The 17,776-nt window shown below is 39.9% G+C and overlaps 1 protein-coding gene and 2 long non-coding RNA genes across 9 annotated transcripts; 1 reads left to right on the top strand and 2 right to left on the bottom strand.

The window, feature by feature from the left end:
* Window positions 1–2,155: 2,155 nt before the first annotated feature.
* Window positions 2,156–8,459, bottom strand: LOC125245373. 2 transcript variants are annotated; one of them, XR_007179510.1, is made up of 4 exons: window positions 7,531–8,459; window positions 5,486–5,597; window positions 5,009–5,116; window positions 2,156–2,537 (listed from the first exon to the last, which is right to left on the bottom strand). It is a non-coding gene; the product is annotated as an uncharacterized LOC125245373 (long non-coding RNA). The 2 variants fall into 2 exon arrangements; XR_007179509.1 differs by lacking the exon at window positions 5,009–5,116 and having other exon boundaries at window positions 7,531–8,451.
* Window positions 8,460–11,191: 2,732 nt separating this feature from the next.
* On the bottom strand, window positions 11,192–13,778 carry LOC125245053. Its single transcript, XR_007179430.1, has 2 exons — window positions 11,840–13,778; window positions 11,192–11,683 (listed from the first exon to the last, which is right to left on the bottom strand). It is a non-coding gene; the product is annotated as an uncharacterized LOC125245053 (long non-coding RNA).
* A 303-nt stretch (window positions 13,779–14,081) lies between these two features.
* si:dkeyp-38g8.5 (uncharacterized protein LOC568385 homolog) lies at window positions 14,082–17,563 on the top strand. Of its 6 annotated transcripts, none has more exons than XM_048155489.1 (7): window positions 14,082–14,749; window positions 14,853–15,002; window positions 15,091–15,226; window positions 15,538–15,686; window positions 15,866–15,959; window positions 16,094–16,181; window positions 16,674–17,563. In XM_048155489.1, the coding sequence occupies exons 2-7, from the start codon at window positions 14,966–14,968 to the stop codon at window positions 17,394–17,396; spliced, it is 1,227 nt and encodes a 408-aa protein (XP_048011446.1). In that variant the 5' UTR covers window positions 14,082–14,749; window positions 14,853–14,965; the 3' UTR covers window positions 17,397–17,563. The 6 variants fall into 6 exon arrangements, with proteins under 6 accessions (XP_048011446.1, XP_048011447.1, XP_048011448.1 ...); XM_048155490.1 differs by having other exon boundaries at window positions 14,082–14,374; XM_048155491.1 differs by lacking the exon at window positions 14,853–15,002 and having other exon boundaries at window positions 14,087–14,374.
* The last annotated feature ends 213 nt before the right edge of the window (window positions 17,564–17,776 follow it).

Consider the following 17,776-nt stretch of genomic DNA (forward strand, 5'->3'; position numbering starts at 1 on the left):
TGAGCAGCCATAGAAGACAAATTTGCCAGTGTTTGGATCACATTAGTGTGTTTATAAGGTGTTGGAGTCAAGTGCAACTTCTCACTCTGATTAGCATTGATGATGAATGTTTGTATGACGAGGGTGTCTTGGTTTTCACACAGTATTACATAATAACACTAAGAGGAAGTACATGCACTCATAGACTTGAAATAGCACATGAACACCAACTCAAGTGGACAACACCTAACTATTGACATAATGCTAACTGTCACTTTTACAATATATTTAATTATTTTAGTTATTAATTTAATGTATATAATTTACACTGATCAGGCATAACATTATGACCACCTTCCTAATATTGTGTTGGGGTTTCCTAATACCCCTTTTACTGCCAAAACAGCCCTGACCCGCCGAGGCATGGACTCCAGTAGACCCCTGACGGTGTGCTGTGGTATCTGGCACCAAGATGTTAGCAGCAGATCCTTTAAGTCCTGTAAGTTGTGAGGTGGAGCCTCCAAGGATCAGACTTGTTTGTTCAGCACATCCCACAGATGCTCGATTGGATTGAGATCTGGGGAATTTGGAGGCCAAGTCAACACCTAAAACTTGTTGTTGTGCTCCTCAAACCATTCCTGAACCATTTTTGCTTTGTGGCTGAAAGGGAAAGAGGCCACAGCCACCAGGGAAACTGTTTCCATGAAAGGGTGTACATGGTCTGCAACAATGCTTAGGTAGGTAGTACGTGTCAAAGTAACAACCACATGGATGGCAGGACCCAAGGTTTTCCAACAGAACATTGCCCAAAGCATCACACTGCCTCCACAGGCTTGCCTTCTTCCCATACTGCATCCTGGTGCCATGTGTTCCCCAGGTAAGCGACACACATGTACCCAGCCATCCACGTGATGTAAAAGAAAACGTGGTTCATCTGACCAGGCCACCTTCTTCCATTGCTCCATGGTCCAGTTCTGATGCTCACGTGCCCACTGTTGGCGGTGGATGGGGTCATCATGGGCACCCTGACTGGTATGTGTCTATGCAGCCCCATACGCAACAACCTGTGATGTACTGTGTATTCTGACACCTTTCTATCAGAACCAGCATTTACTTCTTGGGCCAGCCTTCGCTCCCCACGTGCATTAATGAGCCTTGGCCCCCCATGACCCTGTCGCCGGATTGCCACTGTTCCCTCCTTGGACCACTTTTGATAGATACTGACCACTGCAGACTGGAAACACCCCACAAGAGCTGCAGTTTTGGAGATGCTCTGACCCAGTCGTCTAGCCATCACAATTTGGCCCTTGTCAAACTCACTCAAATTCTTATGCTTGCCCATTTTTCCTGCTTCTAAAACATTAACTTTGAGGACAAAATGTTCACTTTCTGCCATATATATCTCACCCACTAACAGGTGCCGTGATGAAGAGATAATCAGTGTTATTCACTTCACCTGTCAGTGGTCATAATGTTATGCCTGATCGGTGTACTTTTTAATTTACTTTTTTAAATGTATTGAATTTAACAAAGATTCATTTGAATTTCATTTTTTTTTTTTTTTTAGGAATAAAGCATTAAAACAAACTGTGACCTACATATTTACAGAAAAAGACACAAGGTCGAAAGTATGTGCACACCTCTTTATAGATAAGTACAGCTCCTACATGAATGGGGAAGGATTGAAATATCTAAAACTCTCAGCAAATTGACAATGGCATCACAAACTGCTCCTTCTTTAGCTCAAATCACACTTTTTTAGGCTGGTTCGTACTTGCACAGGGAGGTCCTCTCATCTCATTTCAACTACACAAAGTATTCTGAAGAAAACAGTTCAACCACCAGCAGCAGCGGACTGGAGTATACGTGTCTGATTTTATCAACAGAGCAGTGTCTTTTGCTGAACAGTAGGACCCTTGTCTGTGCTCTTTCAACTCTTTCAAAAAGCTTTAAGCGATCAGATGACAGGCACATTCCAGGTTTGGGCCAGGCTACACGACACAAGGACAGATCAATGAGGGTGATGTGATTGTGTGCATGCACTGAAATGGGTGTGCAAAAATCTAGATAGCGCAAAACTTGAGTTTTGTACATTCCCTAGGTTTTTCGCCTATAAAACAGCCACATTTAAAAGGAATAGTTCAGCCAAAAATTAATCTCATGTCATTACAAACACTTGAAATATAGACAAGTCAAACAGTTTATAGAGCTTTTTGGAACTCCACAGGTCACTATTAAATATCATTGTATGGAAACCAGCCACATGAAAATTAATTACAAATTATTTTTGTGTTCCACTTAAACAAACAGTGAGTAAATAATGATTTAGGGGTGAACTATACCTTTAATTTAAGGACGAGTGTACAGTTAAGTTGGTTTAGTGGGTCAGTTCCTCTCTGCATTTGTGTTCTCAGGTCTTTAACAGGTGAACTGTAACAGGTTTGGCTTCTGCGTCCTTGACACAGTTAGCGACGGCATCAGTGTCCGATTCCTCCTTGCCAAACTGTCTCCTTGATGATGACGGAGCAGGGGCCAATTGCATATCTTCCACCTTGTCTCTTGGGTGGTGAGAGAGGAAATGGAGAGAATACAGGAAGATAAGTTGAGGGAGCACTTTGGAGTTTAGGGGGACCAAAATAGATGTGACACACAACAGCTCCACAACTGCCCAGTTAGACTAATGAGGCGAGGTTGAAGGAGAGGGATGCTCCCGGAGGTGCACACGCTCACGTCAAAGCCCCTGCCCCCCTCACCCGTGGCCTATTTCCGGTACTAAAATTCATTAAAATGGCTCCAGCGAGCAGGCTTTAGGGCCTCAACTGGGTCAAGGCGAAATTTTAAGCTCAAAGCATTCAACTCAATATCAATTTGTCAGTTGACAAATTAGATTAGTCATTTTTCACACCTGTATCTCAGAGTTGAAGGCACCACAGACCCTGAACACATATGGAGTGGGAGGTCCTGGTTTACCACTGACTTTTTGAGCCTCACCCCGCTCCACACCTATTCTCAGGTATATCAAGAAATCAGCATACAGTGGGTACGGAAAGTATTCAGACCCCCTTAAATTTTTGACTCTTTGTTATATTGCAACCATTTGCTAAAATCATTTAAGTTCATTTTTTCCCCTCATATTGACAGAAAAACACAGAATTGTTGACATTTTTGCAGATTTATTAAAGAAGAAAAACTGAAATATCACATGGTCCTAAGTATTCAGACCCTTTGCTCTGTATTTAGTAGAAGCACCCTTTTGATCTAATACAGCCATGTGTCTTTTTGGGAAAGATGCAACAAGTTTTTCACACTTTTCACACTTTTAGGGATCCTCTGCCATTCCTCCTTGCAGATCCTCTCCAGGTTTGATGGTAAATGTTGGTGGACAGCCATTTTTAGGTCTCTCCAGAGATGCTCAATTGGGTTTAAGTCAGGGCTCTGGCTGGGCCATTCAAGAACAGTCATGGAGTTGTTGTGAAGCCACTCCTTCGTTATTTTAGCTGTGTGCTTAGGGTCATTGTCTTGTTGGAAGGTAAACCTTCGGCCCAGTCTGAGGTCCTGAGCACTCTGGAGAAGGTTTTCGTCCAGGATATCCCTGTACTTGGCCGCATTCATCTTTCCCTCGATTGCAACCAGTCGTCCTGTCCCTGCAGCTGAAAAACACCCTCACAGCATGATGCTGCCATCACCATGCTTCACTGTTGGGTCTGTATTGGACAGGTGATGAGCAGTGCCTGGTTTTCTCCACACATACCGCTTAGAATTAAGGCCAAAAAGCCTTAAGACCAGAGAATCTTATTTCTCACCATCTTGGCAAACTCCATGCGGGCTTTCATGTGTCTTGCACTGAGAAAAGGCTTCCGTCGGGCCACTCTGCCATAAAGCCCCGACTGGTGGAGGGCTACAGTGATGGTTGACTTTCTACAACTTTCTCCCATGTCCCGACTGCATCTCTGGAGCTCAGCCACAGTGATCTTTGGGTTTGTCTTTACCTCTCTCGCCAAGGCTCTTCTCCCCCGATTGCTCAGTTTGGCTAGACGGCCAGCTCTAGGAAGGGTTCTGGTCGTCCCAAACGTCTTCCATTTAAGGATTATGGAGGTCACTGTGCTCTTAGGAACCTTAAGTGCAGCAGAAATTTTTTTGTAACCTTGGCCAGATCTGTGCCTTGCCAAAATTCTGTCTCTGGGCTCTTCAGGCAGTTCTTTTGACCTCATGATTCTCATTTGCTCTGACATGCACTGTGAGCTGTAAGGTCTTACATAGACAGGTGTGTGGCTTTCCTAATCAAGTCCAATCAGTATAATCAAACACAGCTGGACTCAAATGAAGGTGTAGAACCATCTCAAGGATGATCAGAAGAAATGGACAGCACCTGAGTTAAATATATGTGTGTCACAGCAAAGGGTCTGAATACTTAGGACCATGTGATATCTCAGTTTTTCTTTTTTAATAAATCTGCAAAAATGTCAACAATTCTGTGTTTTTCTGTCAATATGGGGTGCTGTGTGTACATTAATGAGGAAAAAAATGAACTTAAATGATTTTAGCAAATGGCTGCAATATAACAAAGAGTGAAAAATTTAAAGGGGTCTGAATACTTTCCGTACCCACTGTATTAGAATGATTTCTGAAGGATCATGTGACACTGAAGACATCTGTTTTAAATTGTAACACTTTGCTGAAAATACTTTTATGGGTACTACTTTGAGGAAGAAATTATAAGAATTGCATGCTAGAATGCTTCAGATGTGCATATTGTGGAAATGATCGTATATACAATTGTCAATTGTTACTCTTGTATTTCCTGCCTTCTACAAACTTGATGAGGAACAGAGCTTCTTTTTATTTCCAGTTTCCATCTGTCACATATGTTTAATGAACAATGCAAATTTAACACAACAGTTGTTAGCCGAGTCATCACACATCACAACATAGATCAAATGTGTGGTGTGTAGTTATTATGGATGTCGAAAAGTACAGCAGGAAGAAACCAAGCAGCAGGTTTGCTTTTATCAAATCTGATCAAACTTACAAGGACATGACTGCACGACATTTCTGTGACCTTTTCTTTCGGCTGAACAGAGTCCACTCCGTGGGTGTGTCCAACCACAACGCCACAGGCACCTGTCTCTTCCTGTCTCTGTGAAGGTCAAAGTGCTGTTTTTGTCTGTGCATGTTTTATGAATATCAGGCATTATTTAAGCAATATTAAAAAACTAATTCCATTTACTGTCCCTGTCCAGTCCCATAGAAAATTCACACCCTAACCAGTTTCAACAATGAGAAACAGGTTGTGTTGAATATGTATCAATTCCACCTTAATTTTGCAAATTAATTAAAGTAATCTACAGTACTCTGCCATTTAAAGAAACTGCAGAAAATGAAATGGAGTACAAACTGCTTAAGAATTGTGTTGCACTTTAAATACAATGAGCAAGCAGCAAAGAATGTTTTGTTTCAAATGCACAAAAAGAAAGAAAAGCAAGCAAATTGCTTCCAGTGGGTTTACCTTTATCTTCTACTGGACTGGTACTTTGCCAAAAGGCTGGTTCATTCGTCCATCGCCAAACAGCTGATTCACACACGTTTTTCCATGCTTTCTCCATAACATTTGCCAGAACCTGAACATTAGAAAACAGACAAGTTAACAACAGACTTAGTTAAAGGGATAGTTCAACCAAAATGAAAATTACCCCATAATTTACTCAGCCTCAAGCCATCCTAGGTGTATATGACTTTCTTCTTTCAGCCAAACACAATCAGAGTTATGTTAAAAAATATGCTGGCTCTTCCAAGCTTTATAATGGGAGTGATTGGAGGATGAGATTTTGAAGCCCCAAAAATGTGCATCCATTGATCATAAAATGTACTCCACGCAGCTCCAGGACTTTAATAAAGGCCTTCTGTAGTGAATATAAAATAATACGCTTCTGTTGCGAGTTACGTCTAAAAAGCGCTGACTTCTGTGACATAATACACAATGACATGACGTACGTTATTACATAGGACATAGCATAGCATGTCATGGTGTAGCGTAGAACGTCATTGTGAACTATGTCGCGGAAAACTTTTTAGACGCAAATGTGTACGGCTGTCGCTCCGGAAGCTTGTTATTTTACTTTATAAAGATTTAAATAAGGATATTTGTCTTACACAAACACTCAATTCTCTTCAGAAGACATTTATTAACGCCCGGAACCACATGAAGTCCGTTTTATGATCAATGGATGCACTTTTTTGGGGCTTCAAAATCTCATCCTCCAATCACTTCCAGTATAGCCAGGATATTTTTAATATAACTCTGATTGTGTTTGACTGAAAGAAGAAAGTCATATACGCCTAGGATGGCTTGAGGATGAGTAAATTGTGGGGTAATTTTCATTTTTGGGTGAACTAACCCAAAAATGAACTAACTAATTGCTTTTACAATTTCCCAGTTTTAAACAGCTCAACATGAAGTTGATATTGAGTAACTTACATTTTATATACAGTATATACTGTTGTTTTGTTTGAAATATTTTTCATTGCAAAAATACTTTTATATTCCCCTATAGTCACTTTTTCACATTTTATATATTTTATATTCTTTATATTTTAGGTAATTGCCGACCTGGGCTATTTGAGATTTTAAGCTAGTTGAACTAAATAGGACATTATCTATTATCTTCCTTGAACTCATTCCAATCCATTTCCTTCACATAAAACCTCTTGGTTTATAAAGTTTCCCCCCAATTACGCAATCAGGTACAAATACACTCCGATTCACTGCCTGTTTCATCAAGGCCAGCCTTTCATGGAAGCAGACTTTACCTGATTCCATTAATGATACCAAAAGGTTAAAATTAGCCTGACATCATAATGCAAACCGTTTATCAAAATGATTGTATATGTCCCTTTATTTAAAAAAAAAAAAAAAAAAAAGATTAAATAATTGAAATTTTTATAAACTCACAAGTTTTATGCAATGGAAATGGACTGGAATCACATTAAAGAAAGATAACAGATAACAACCTATTTAGTTTAGATTTAGCTTAAAATCCTCATGAAACCAGACCAGCATGAATTACCTAAAACCTTATCGCAACCAAATGAAATGTACCATTTACACAAATCAGATAAGATTAGAGATATGTTCTAAATGGGCGAACCTGCACCTTCAACTAGGAGCTTATCCTGGTAACTTTTTTGGTCTGTCTAAAATAGGAGAAAATGTGTATGATGGATGACAGAGGGACAGGCCCTCCCATGAGGCCAGGCTAGTGACTAATCAATAGACTGGCAGTGCGGCCTGGCTGGAGGGCTCCATATCAATCATAATGCACAAGACTTGTATTCTGCAGTCATCTCATTGACAGCACACAGTAGGCCAGGGACAAGTTGTCTCATCTATTACTCTTGGCAGATGGACCACGGGGCAACTGAGCTAACACAAAGCATTGTCAGAGTGGGAGAAACACTCAGCATAAAAAAGAAAACAAAAGTTGAAACTTAAAGTTTAGTCTATAATAGTAAAGTGTGAGTTGAAGAACATGGAGAAATAGAGACACACTTTACCTTGTGTGGGTTCCTTCATTTGTGGTTTGTGTCCTCGTTGCCTTGTGTAATTTGAGAGTTTGTCCCGGCCTGCTCTCCTCCATTGCTTCATGCCCCTCACAAACAGATGCCATGCACTATAATCTAAATGTGGCAGTAGGATTATCATCAACACATTGCTCTTGTCAGCCTTCCTAGAGTACTGGTGGTGGGCCTTACTCTACTGTGGAAATTTAGGGCCACCTGGTGGTGTAAACCAGTTAGGCAAGTGCACCTGTTTGCCACATGTTTTTTTTTTTTTTTTTTTTTTGGAACCGCCCTGTGCCAAAAACTGAGCTGTGCGGTGAGGAAAGGAACAAGGTGTTCCTGTACTCAAAACAATCATATACCAAGAGAGTCAATTAGCAGAAGTGCTGATCCACAGCTTGTTTACATCTCATTTGATGAAGTGCGTTGTGCACCTTTCTAAAATACACATATTGCTGTGTATACTTATTGAAAAAGAAAAACAAACAAAGAAAACATCCAGAATAGCCTGAATTTTTCCTAACATGGATCCAAAAATGATTTCAGTCCATGCTGATTTATCAACACACAAGGCCTCCTTACTCTATCCCAAATGTGCTCTTTTTGGTTTTAGACTTGTGCAGTCATTTGTGTGAACTGAAGACAGTGTCATAATTATGACCACAGCAATATCAGTGCATCAGTTCTTATGTTAAAACCGGTGTATTATTTGATCCTATATCATTTTTGCAGTTTATTTAGGGTTTCACTGTACAGTATATGGCAGATCATTGTCACCGCAACTTAGTAAATATATTTAACTTAATACAGAAAATATTAGCAAACATTTCACACTAAAATCACATTAAAATAGTTCAGTTTTCGGCTGTAGGCTACTGTAGAGTGACGCAGGTATGACGTCACGTTGTAGGCCAAATTTAAACCGAGGGTGTGTCTCAATCAGTTCCCTAGCTCCCGAGCTCGTGAATCAGTATATCGTGTATACGAATTCGGGCACTGATAAGGACAGTAAAAGATGCTGGTTCACTACACATTGGGACACTTATGACTCTATTTCCGGCGACGTGACAACGTCCTCATTGTACAACATCACTACTGGTATTTATGAACAACAGAGCTGATATTTTCTGACATTACTTGTAATGTTATTTAAAGTACATTGTGATTAATTATTTGCTTGTTACATATACATGCAACATTTCAGCCGTGAATAAATTATAAACGTTAGCTAGATTATGTTCATTACCTGTCTAGCGATGTATGTTTATGCTGAAATATAATAAAATAACGGTTTGTATTTTAAAAAACATCTATCGCGTATCGTTATGTGTAGTGAGTTGGCTCACGTGATTCAAGTTTCGCGCTTCAGAACTTCCGTTAAGGGAGCATAGTGAGCATCGATGCTCCCTGGTTTTCACGGTGCATTGTGGGACTTTTCAGGGAGCGAACGTTTCAGTGCCCTGGAAGGATTCTGCGATTGAGACAGCCCTTAAAATGGCCGACTCCCTGGTCAGTGCCCTGACTACTGAACTAAGGAGCTGATTGAGACACAGGGCGAGTTTACCTGTTCAGCGTGATGACGTTTAATCTCCCCGACAGCCTCTGTAGTCCCATTTAACCGCTTGTTAGCAACCGCCTTTCTTAAGACATGTAATAGCTTAAAAAATCACTAGTGGGGTAATGCTTATGTATTTTATGTTGTAGAATAAAACGTGAAAGTGTCTTGCGCTTGTGTTCACACACCTTATTTCAGCCATTTAACCAAAATCCCATTCAAAAAACCCAGACTCCAGCACAATGAAACTGAAAGTGCTAAAATGCTAACTCATTTCTGCGTTTTGGCCTAGTGATGATACCTGTAACCACTCTGTTGCAACAGTATTTCAACATTACCTGATCAGCCCCATTGATTTCATTCATAAGTGCCTATATGCAGTGTAAATGGTTTAATGTACTCAAGGAGGCATAAAAGGTTCATTTTAAGCTAAATTCTTACCCTAATACACAAGAAACAGACTTTCTCACACTTTGTGAACATGCATCTTCTATTCTCACCACCAGCAGCAGTCCCCGAACTCCATGGGCCCCAATTGCACAAAATAACATTCAAAAGACCCTACAAATGCCAAATATTAAAGGAACACTCCACTTTCTTTGAAAATATGCTCATTTTCCAACTCCCCTAGAGTTAAACAGTTGAGTTTTACTGTTTTTCAAATCCATTCAGCTGATGTCCGGGTCTGGCGGTACCACTTTTAGCATAGTTCATTGAATCTGATGAGACCAATAGCATCTCGCTCAAAAATGACCAAAGAGTTTTGATATTTTTCCTATTTAAAACTCGACTCTTATGTAGTTACATCGTGTACTAAGACTGACGGAAAATGAAAAGCTGTGATTTTCTAGGCCGATATGGCTATGAACTATACTCTCATTCCGGCATAATAATCAAGGAACTTTGCTGCCATACCATGGGTGCAGCAGGCGCAATGATATTACGTAGCGCCTGTGACCCCTTGCTTGCACGGGGAGCGTGCCTTGCAACCATGGAGACATTTGTGAGAGACGCTGCGTAATATCATTGCGCCTGCTGCACCCATGGTACGGCAGCAAAGTTCCTTGATTATTACGCCAGAATGAGAGTATAGTTCCTAGCCATATCGGCCTAAAAAATCACAACTTTTCATTTTCCGTCGGTCTTAGTAAATGTAACTACAGAAGAGTCAAGTTTTAAATAGGAAAAATATCAAAACTCTGGTCATTTTTTTTTTTTTTTTGAGCGAGATGCTAACGGTCTAATCGGATTCAATGAACTATGCTAAGCTATGCTAAAAGTGGGACCGCCAGACCCAGAGATCAGCTGAATGGATTTGAAAATGGTAAAACTCAACTGTTTAACTCTAGGAGTTGGAAAATGAGCCTATTTTCAAAAAAAAGTGGAGTGTTCCTTTAAAGGTGGAGTAGCGATTTCTGAGAAACTGTTGATATTTGACGTCCCCAAAACAAACATACCTCTACCCAAAAAAAATAAATAAATAAAAAAAATAATTCACATCCCTATCTTGATAGCTCCGCCCCCAAATTCACAAACATTCTATGCAACACAAGCAACTCCCCCCCTAATGTGTATACACGCCCCTTACTGCTGATTGGCTACAAGTGTGTTTTGTTGCTCTGTCAGATCCACTTTTAACAGCATTTCTCAGAAATCACTTACTGTACCTTTAACTCTGTCACTTACACAATTTATTGTATTTCAAAAAAATTCATTTTATGATTCCAGAAGTACAGTATGTTAAAAATAAGTGGTTTAGAGAACAGATAAGAGTCATTTTACATGTTCTACACATTTTTGTCAGTTTAATACTTTTGGGTCTCTATCAGTACACTAGCTGAAAACCACTGTTCTACATACATTTTGGGTCCATTAACTCCTAATCACATATTCCTGAAATCCGCAGCAGGTATCCCAACATTAGGCCTTTGTGTGTTAATATCCAACTAAAACCTTTATGAAAAAAATTAGTTTGCTATATAGGCTTTACTGTTATTTTAAGTATTGTATTATTGTCGTCAAGCAGATGTGTACGCAGTCTTTGCGTATCTCTTCATTTTCTTAAATATATCTCATACAATGAATAAACAAGAAACAACATGAGAGTCAGACATATGTTTTAATAGTTAATACAATTATTGATAATTAATACAATCAATATTTACAAAAGTTCTCACAAAATAAGATCATATCACATGAGATGAAGATCTGAGTGCACTTGTGTGATTTGACATTCAAACAGTTACCACATTTACCCAGCAGCGATGACCAGGCAGCCATGTGGCTTTGTCCCAAGGCTCTGGGGTGGGTTGCACAGACAGCTGAGATCCGTCGAGGAGGATCAGCAACCTGTAAAAGTCTCTCAAAACACACATGCATCCGTAGGAAGAACAATGCATGCACATTTGTTCACAAATTACACTGCGACATCAGGTTACTGCAACGCTCTAACACCGCATACACAAAGGGTGGAGCGAGTTTACCTGCTGGCCACGTGGTGGTGGCCGTACTGGAGGCGGGGCGTGGCGTACACGTCATCACGCAGCTGTGACGCAGAGCGTTCCGCCTCCCTGAGTTGGAGTCTGCGCAATGCTGTGAGACAAGGAGAGCCGACAAATGAAACCAAATTCAACTCGTAACATACAACTCAAAGAATTCTGTTGAATGTCTTGGCTTCAATAAAACATTGTTCGATACTATCACACATTTAAAAAGGGCTAACAATAAAACCATTGGTATTTCACGCACATATTACTGTCTATGGTTTCACAGCTGCCCGGTCGTCTTGTTCCGACGAAATCAAGTCGGGTTTCGGAAATACGTCAGATTTCATTCCTGAAGAACACGTCCTCGAAGTCTCGCTGTTGAAAGTCCAACGATCTGTCGTAATCAGAGTCCGACAGTGAGAAAACGCTCTCATCAAATGGGACATGAATCTGCATTGAGAAATCATGGCTTACATCGCATGTCTCAAACGAAACATCTAATCGTTCAGCGTACTCCAGGTCCATTAAATACTGTGTTGTGTTTCTTGGTGCCATGGCAACCGCTGGTACGTAACTTTGATTCCTCGTAGCTGTAACGTAACCGTCAACACGGCCCGAACAAAACTGTCGTCTCTTGGTAGACCAGGCGCGGACCCGTCGCCTCTTTTCGCTGATTTTTGCTCGCAGAAACGTCTTCCTCTTTGATTTTGACCATTTCTTCTTATGAACAGGCGCGGTCTCGGTGTCCTTCGGGTAGTTTTCTTTCATTTTCATGACTTCAAGACACATTACCAAAAAACAAAACACAGTCTTTGGTTAACCCAAATGTGGCGATACAAAAAGCACCGAGTGATTGAAATATAACCGTAAAGTTGAACAAAAAAAGATTTTAAAAAGATTTTTAAAATCGGCTGTTGCTGTTGACTCTCCACTCTCCAACGCTCCAAAACGAATGACAAACGTGGCTAAGGAACGTGTGTCTTACGTACTTAAGAAACTTGCGGAAGTGACGTTTTTCGTTTTCAACGAATCAGCTTTCATCTCGTCTTCTTCGGCGGTGATCAGACCATAGATATGAACACAATAGTGCCCCAGTAGGATCTTTTCAGCAAAACTAGGGGTGTTCGATTCCTGTTTTTTTGGAGTCGACTCCGACTCCCACTGTAGGAGTCGGTGGAATCGACTCCTCGACTCCATTTACTGTACATCAAAAAAGGGTCATAAATATGCCAAGATGGCAGTCCTTACACAGTTAATTTATTTTTCCCGACGCGAAGCCTTAAAATCCCCTCATTAAAACAACACACGTTTAGCGAGACTGTCCAAGTTAGTCCAATTTAGAGATGACTTGATGAGTAGCCGATCAATGTTGCTAATTTCCGATACCTAATTTTACCGAGTGAAAAGTCACGAAAAACATCTGTGGTCGAATGTTATGTTAGAATTAAATAAACGAGAAAGCAGGGATTATTTAATGAATTCATCTCACAGAGTTAAAGATACTAAAATTAATACAATACATAAAAATGCATATAGTAATGTACACTTATTAATGTGTTTATTGTTGATCTGAGTTTTTTTTGTTATTTTCATGTATGGTTAGTTTAATGAACAAACTATGGAAAATCAAATCTATATTTATTGCAATAATATAAGCTGCCATCAACACTAAAGCTGACACGGAGGTATGTATAATTACGAACTAAAGTCGTTCACTCCTTGCTTAGTGCACTTAACCATAGACATTATGCACTTAACTGCAATGCATTATGTAGAATATGGATTAGTAAACAAGTGAGCGATTCCGGACACAGCAACAGAGTCGACACCGAGAGTCGATTCCTGTGCTGGAGTCGACCCCGACTCTGGGGCTATTCAGAGTCGAAGTATCGACTCTTTTGGAGTCGACTCCCCATCACAAGAACATTGCAACATATTCAAACATGGAAGAAAAGCCATCGGGAATTTTATAAACACACAAACAAAATATATACAAACCATCCAACACATGCACGTTAATTTTATAACACCATGACCTTGTTTTTTCCGTTCCACTACCCAGGTTTTTAAACGCTTTCTGTGAGATAAGCTTGTATTTTGTTCTGTTAATCATTTACATTAGGTCATTTCTGCTGTGCTCGAGTTCAAACAATTAAAAGTTCTGCGACAGTCGGTAACTGTAAAAACAAAAAGATATATGTTTGTAGTGAACGCCAACTAAAGTAGTCTACAAAATAGTGATGGACGCTTTTGATCACTACCTAAATGGCGTTTCGAAACCATTTTCGAGTCTTTTGTTCCAAATCAGCGCGTATTGAACTGGTCAAATAATAAAAATGCATATGTTGTGGGAAAACATATCAAAGAACATCATCAAAACATTTAATTTTGCAGTTAAAATCGCGTAAAATGAGTTACTTTGTTGACCTCACCAAAATGGCGGCACTCCCGTGACATAGACCTCAGTTTGATCCTGCTCTCTGCTGCCATCTTTGTATTGGAGAGACTTAAGAAAAATAAAATGAATCTGTGAAATACATCTTTACTTGCATCAATCTTTTCTTTAGGAAATATCCGAGGTTTTGTTCTTTTGACCATAAATACAAAAAACATTCCTTTATTAAGTAAAGTGACTTCTCGGGATTGTCCGTATCAAAGGGCGTATTTACATTAATGCACCGCCATTTACAGTAACAGCACCGCCAGCAGTTTTAGTCCAACAGTTTCGGGACGCGAGTTTGTAAATATGACAAGCGACAATGTAAAAATGAAAGACAGCACGTCGGGTCATATTTTAGTGAGTATCGAGCTTATTGCGCTTCTTTTGTCGATTCAAATTTGACATTATATGAGACATTAATGGGAAAATGTGCAACATCAGATCTCGACACTATAAGCTGCTCATCGAGTAGACATAGGCGGGTTTGAGACCACGACAGCTGACACAAAACGGGATGCTTTTTGCGTTCATATGATGGAATGATTGTGCTCAATTAATTTATAAATAAACACACTGTGGTGCTTTAGTTAACAAGATGCAATAATACATCGCACAAGAACATAGGCAGCAGAACTGTTAAATGCATATAATCGTGTTTCTCAACTCAAAAAGTGGAAGTGTATTTCAAATATGACATTGGAAGTGTCTCAGTTCATATTTGTCACTATTCTGGTCAGTATTACTGAAACAACTCTAAAAAAAATCCCTTTATTGAACTGTCGACTGGGAATCGAAGTTACTCGAGGATTAATTTGTAGTCTTGTTTTTCTTTTAGACATATAACGATTCTCCTTACATAAATGCACGACGTGCTGCAGTGGTTTCCACTGCCACTTTTGCTCTGAAAGTGTATTTAAATCGACCAGAAATGACAAATTAAAACTGCATATGACAAGACATTTTAACAGGGCAGTTTTCCACGAGGGTGCGTACATCTAGTGTGTTTGAATAGCTTATATAAATATAGGCTTTGGTACGCAGTATTTTCATAATATACCATTTTTATGCTGTAGGTTTCTCCATTCACAGATGTGGATTTGACTGTCGACCATCGCTACATTATCACTGTCCCTACTGCGAAACTACAGTTTTACGAAGAAACGATTTTGAAAGTCATTTAATTGTTTGTAAAGAAGCACATCCTGAAAGGTAGAATATAAATGCTTTCGTTGAGATTATAAAACATAAAGTATATTTGTGCAATAAAATAACATACTGTTGTACTTTATAGTTGCTGCAACAATGTGCGATGTATAGTATCAGCAAAAAATGTATAGGTTTCACGTATTTTTAAAGGTTTATACTAATTTATACATATTTTCCTGTTCTTTTAATACTCACTTTTCCTGACTTTTTACATTGTGATATCACAGCAGTCCAATAGGTGGCGGTATGTAGACTCGGACCGCCATGAATCAACAGCAGAAGGAATAAACGTAACCCTCCATTTTCTCTTCTAGTGCCCTTCGCTTGTGCACTAGCGCCATGAGTAGCACACTTGATGACTCAAAGACAACAGACGCAAGTATGGACCACGAACTTTATACTGTACAGAGTCCCTCTGAGGACATTAAGGATGGCCCAGATCATGCAGAATTCATTTATAAGAGTGAGTAGCAATTAATTTTATGCATTTAAAGTCCTAATGCATTTAATTAACTGTCCAATTTTAGCAGTTTAGCATTGAGCTGGCCAGGTAAATTGGATGCATGTATTACACAAATCACGTGTCCTACCTATATTAATATCTGAAATTCTGCATGTGTCTATATGTGTGTGTGTTTCAAGTGTCAAATGAAGAATTTGTTAGATTCGTGAAGTTGCGTGTGACCAACGACTCACTTTTCACTGGAAAGAGAAATTCTTCAACTCTGGCTTATAGGTAAAACGATACCCACATGCATACTCACCCATTCATGTCTTTGCACCAATAAATAAGTATACAGTAATTTTTTATGCTAGCAGCCTGCAGCAGTCAGTGTTTAAAATCTGCAACTTTTGTAATCTGTGCTATAGGGCCATATTGAAAGAGCTGGGTCTGCAAAGGGAAATTTCTGCCAGCCAGGCCAGGAGAAAATGGGAAAACCTTAAGATGAAATATAAGGTATGATAATGCCAGGTTATGAGTGTTCAGTGCTTCTCAAACCCCCAGCACTGTGCATTTTGGATCTTGCCCATATTTAGCACACCTTATGCAAATCATTAGCTCGTAATGAGGACTTCATGAACCTTTCAGTGCTCTGCATATATAATTTTGTGTGTAATTTTTAATTAATGGCATTTAATTATTATACATCAGAATGTCATTACATTTAAGTATGACCAATGATATATATAGTAAACAGCTCAATAACTATTTAAAATGTATGGTAAAAGCATGAATGTATTATATACATATACACATAACATGAATTAAAGTTATACACAAAATTAACTAAAAGAAATTTTAATAAATATAAACATCAGAACGTAATTGTCATTAAATGTATTTGTTCATATTATGTTTTATAATTCTTTTAACACATAAATAAGCATGCTCTAATCTGCATGATCTGCGTTCTCACAAACTGTTTGTGTCTGTGATTGTGCGTATCAGGAAATGAAGAATCCCCCACCTGGCGTCTCGGTGAACCCCACTAACTGGCCGTGGTTCTCCCTCATGGATGACGCCATGGAGGGTAGACTCGCGGGAAGCGAAGTCACCCTAGACACTTCTTCTGTGGGCGATGACAGCGAGTATCGGCCGAACAACACCACGCGTAGGAGGAGCAAAAGGGCGCGTGAGCCGAACAGAAGCGAGATCGAGCTGTTTGTCGAAGAGGATGACATGATGTCTGAAGAAATGGGGCGAGACAGGGCAGACCTGGACAGAGACAGGGATGAGATGGAGCACGAGAGGGCCATCCTGGAGAGCGATAAAGCTGCTATTGAATACGAGAGGATGGTCCTGGAGCGGGAGAAGATGGTTTTAGACCGAGAAAGAGCAGGAGTGGAGCGTGAACTTGCAGCATTGGACCGAGACAGGGCGTCTCTAGAGAGAGAGAAAGCCGCTGTGGAGAGAGATAGGGCCTCTGTGGAGTACATCCGAGCTCAGCTGGAAAAGGAAAGAGCGATTCTTGACAGAGAAAGGGCAAAGCTTGAACGAGAGCGTGCCGTCCTAGAGCAGCAGCGTGGGATGGAGAAGGGGGAGCAGCCGGCTAATCTGAACGATAATTCAGAAGGAACTGACACCTCTATTCCCTTAGTGATGGAACCGGCTTCCTTAGAGAGGAGGCAGAAATTCCTCAACCTGTTTGAAAAGCTCATTGAGAACTTCTAAAACATAACTGACTGTTCTGAACGGGACCCATTATGTATATGTTATTATTTTTGTACACCTTCTGTTTGAAGTAAAACCGTTTACTGTTGCCGGAAGTGGATTGTTCTGTGTTACAGTGATTGATTTTGTAATGTTAGTAGCTATTGTTTAAAAGAGCACTTTGAAGCGCTATGTGTTGGTTTCATGCCTTTGAAGACTTTACAAGCTAACAATGAAAACGTTAAGCCACCTCTGTTTTGGAGAGGTCATCAGAAATCTTTATTCAGGTGTGAATATTTCCATACAAAACACAATGCTGAGCTAATATTTACCCCCCCCCCCCCCCCCATTCCCCCCAATCCCCCCAATCATTCTCAAACCCCTCAGCCAATACAACAGTT

This window comes from Megalobrama amblycephala, linkage group LG14, assembly GCF_018812025.1.
Source record: "Megalobrama amblycephala isolate DHTTF-2021 linkage group LG14, ASM1881202v1, whole genome shotgun sequence".
NCBI classification, from domain to species: domain Eukaryota; kingdom Metazoa; phylum Chordata; class Actinopteri; order Cypriniformes; family Xenocyprididae; genus Megalobrama; species Megalobrama amblycephala.

Excerpts from the sequence above, each read along its gene's own strand:
- si:dkeyp-38g8.5 (XM_048155489.1), top strand. The coding sequence starts at position 14,966 with ATGACAAGACATTTTAACAGGGCAGTTTTCCACGAGG. Across the intron at positions 15,003-15,090 it reads CAGGGCAGTTTTCCACGAGG|GTTTCTCCATTCACAGATGT; the intron begins GTGCGTACATCT and ends TTTATGCTGTAG. Across the intron at positions 15,687-15,865 it reads TGCAGAATTCATTTATAAGA|TGTCAAATGAAGAATTTGTT; the intron begins GTGAGTAGCAAT and ends GTGTGTTTCAAG.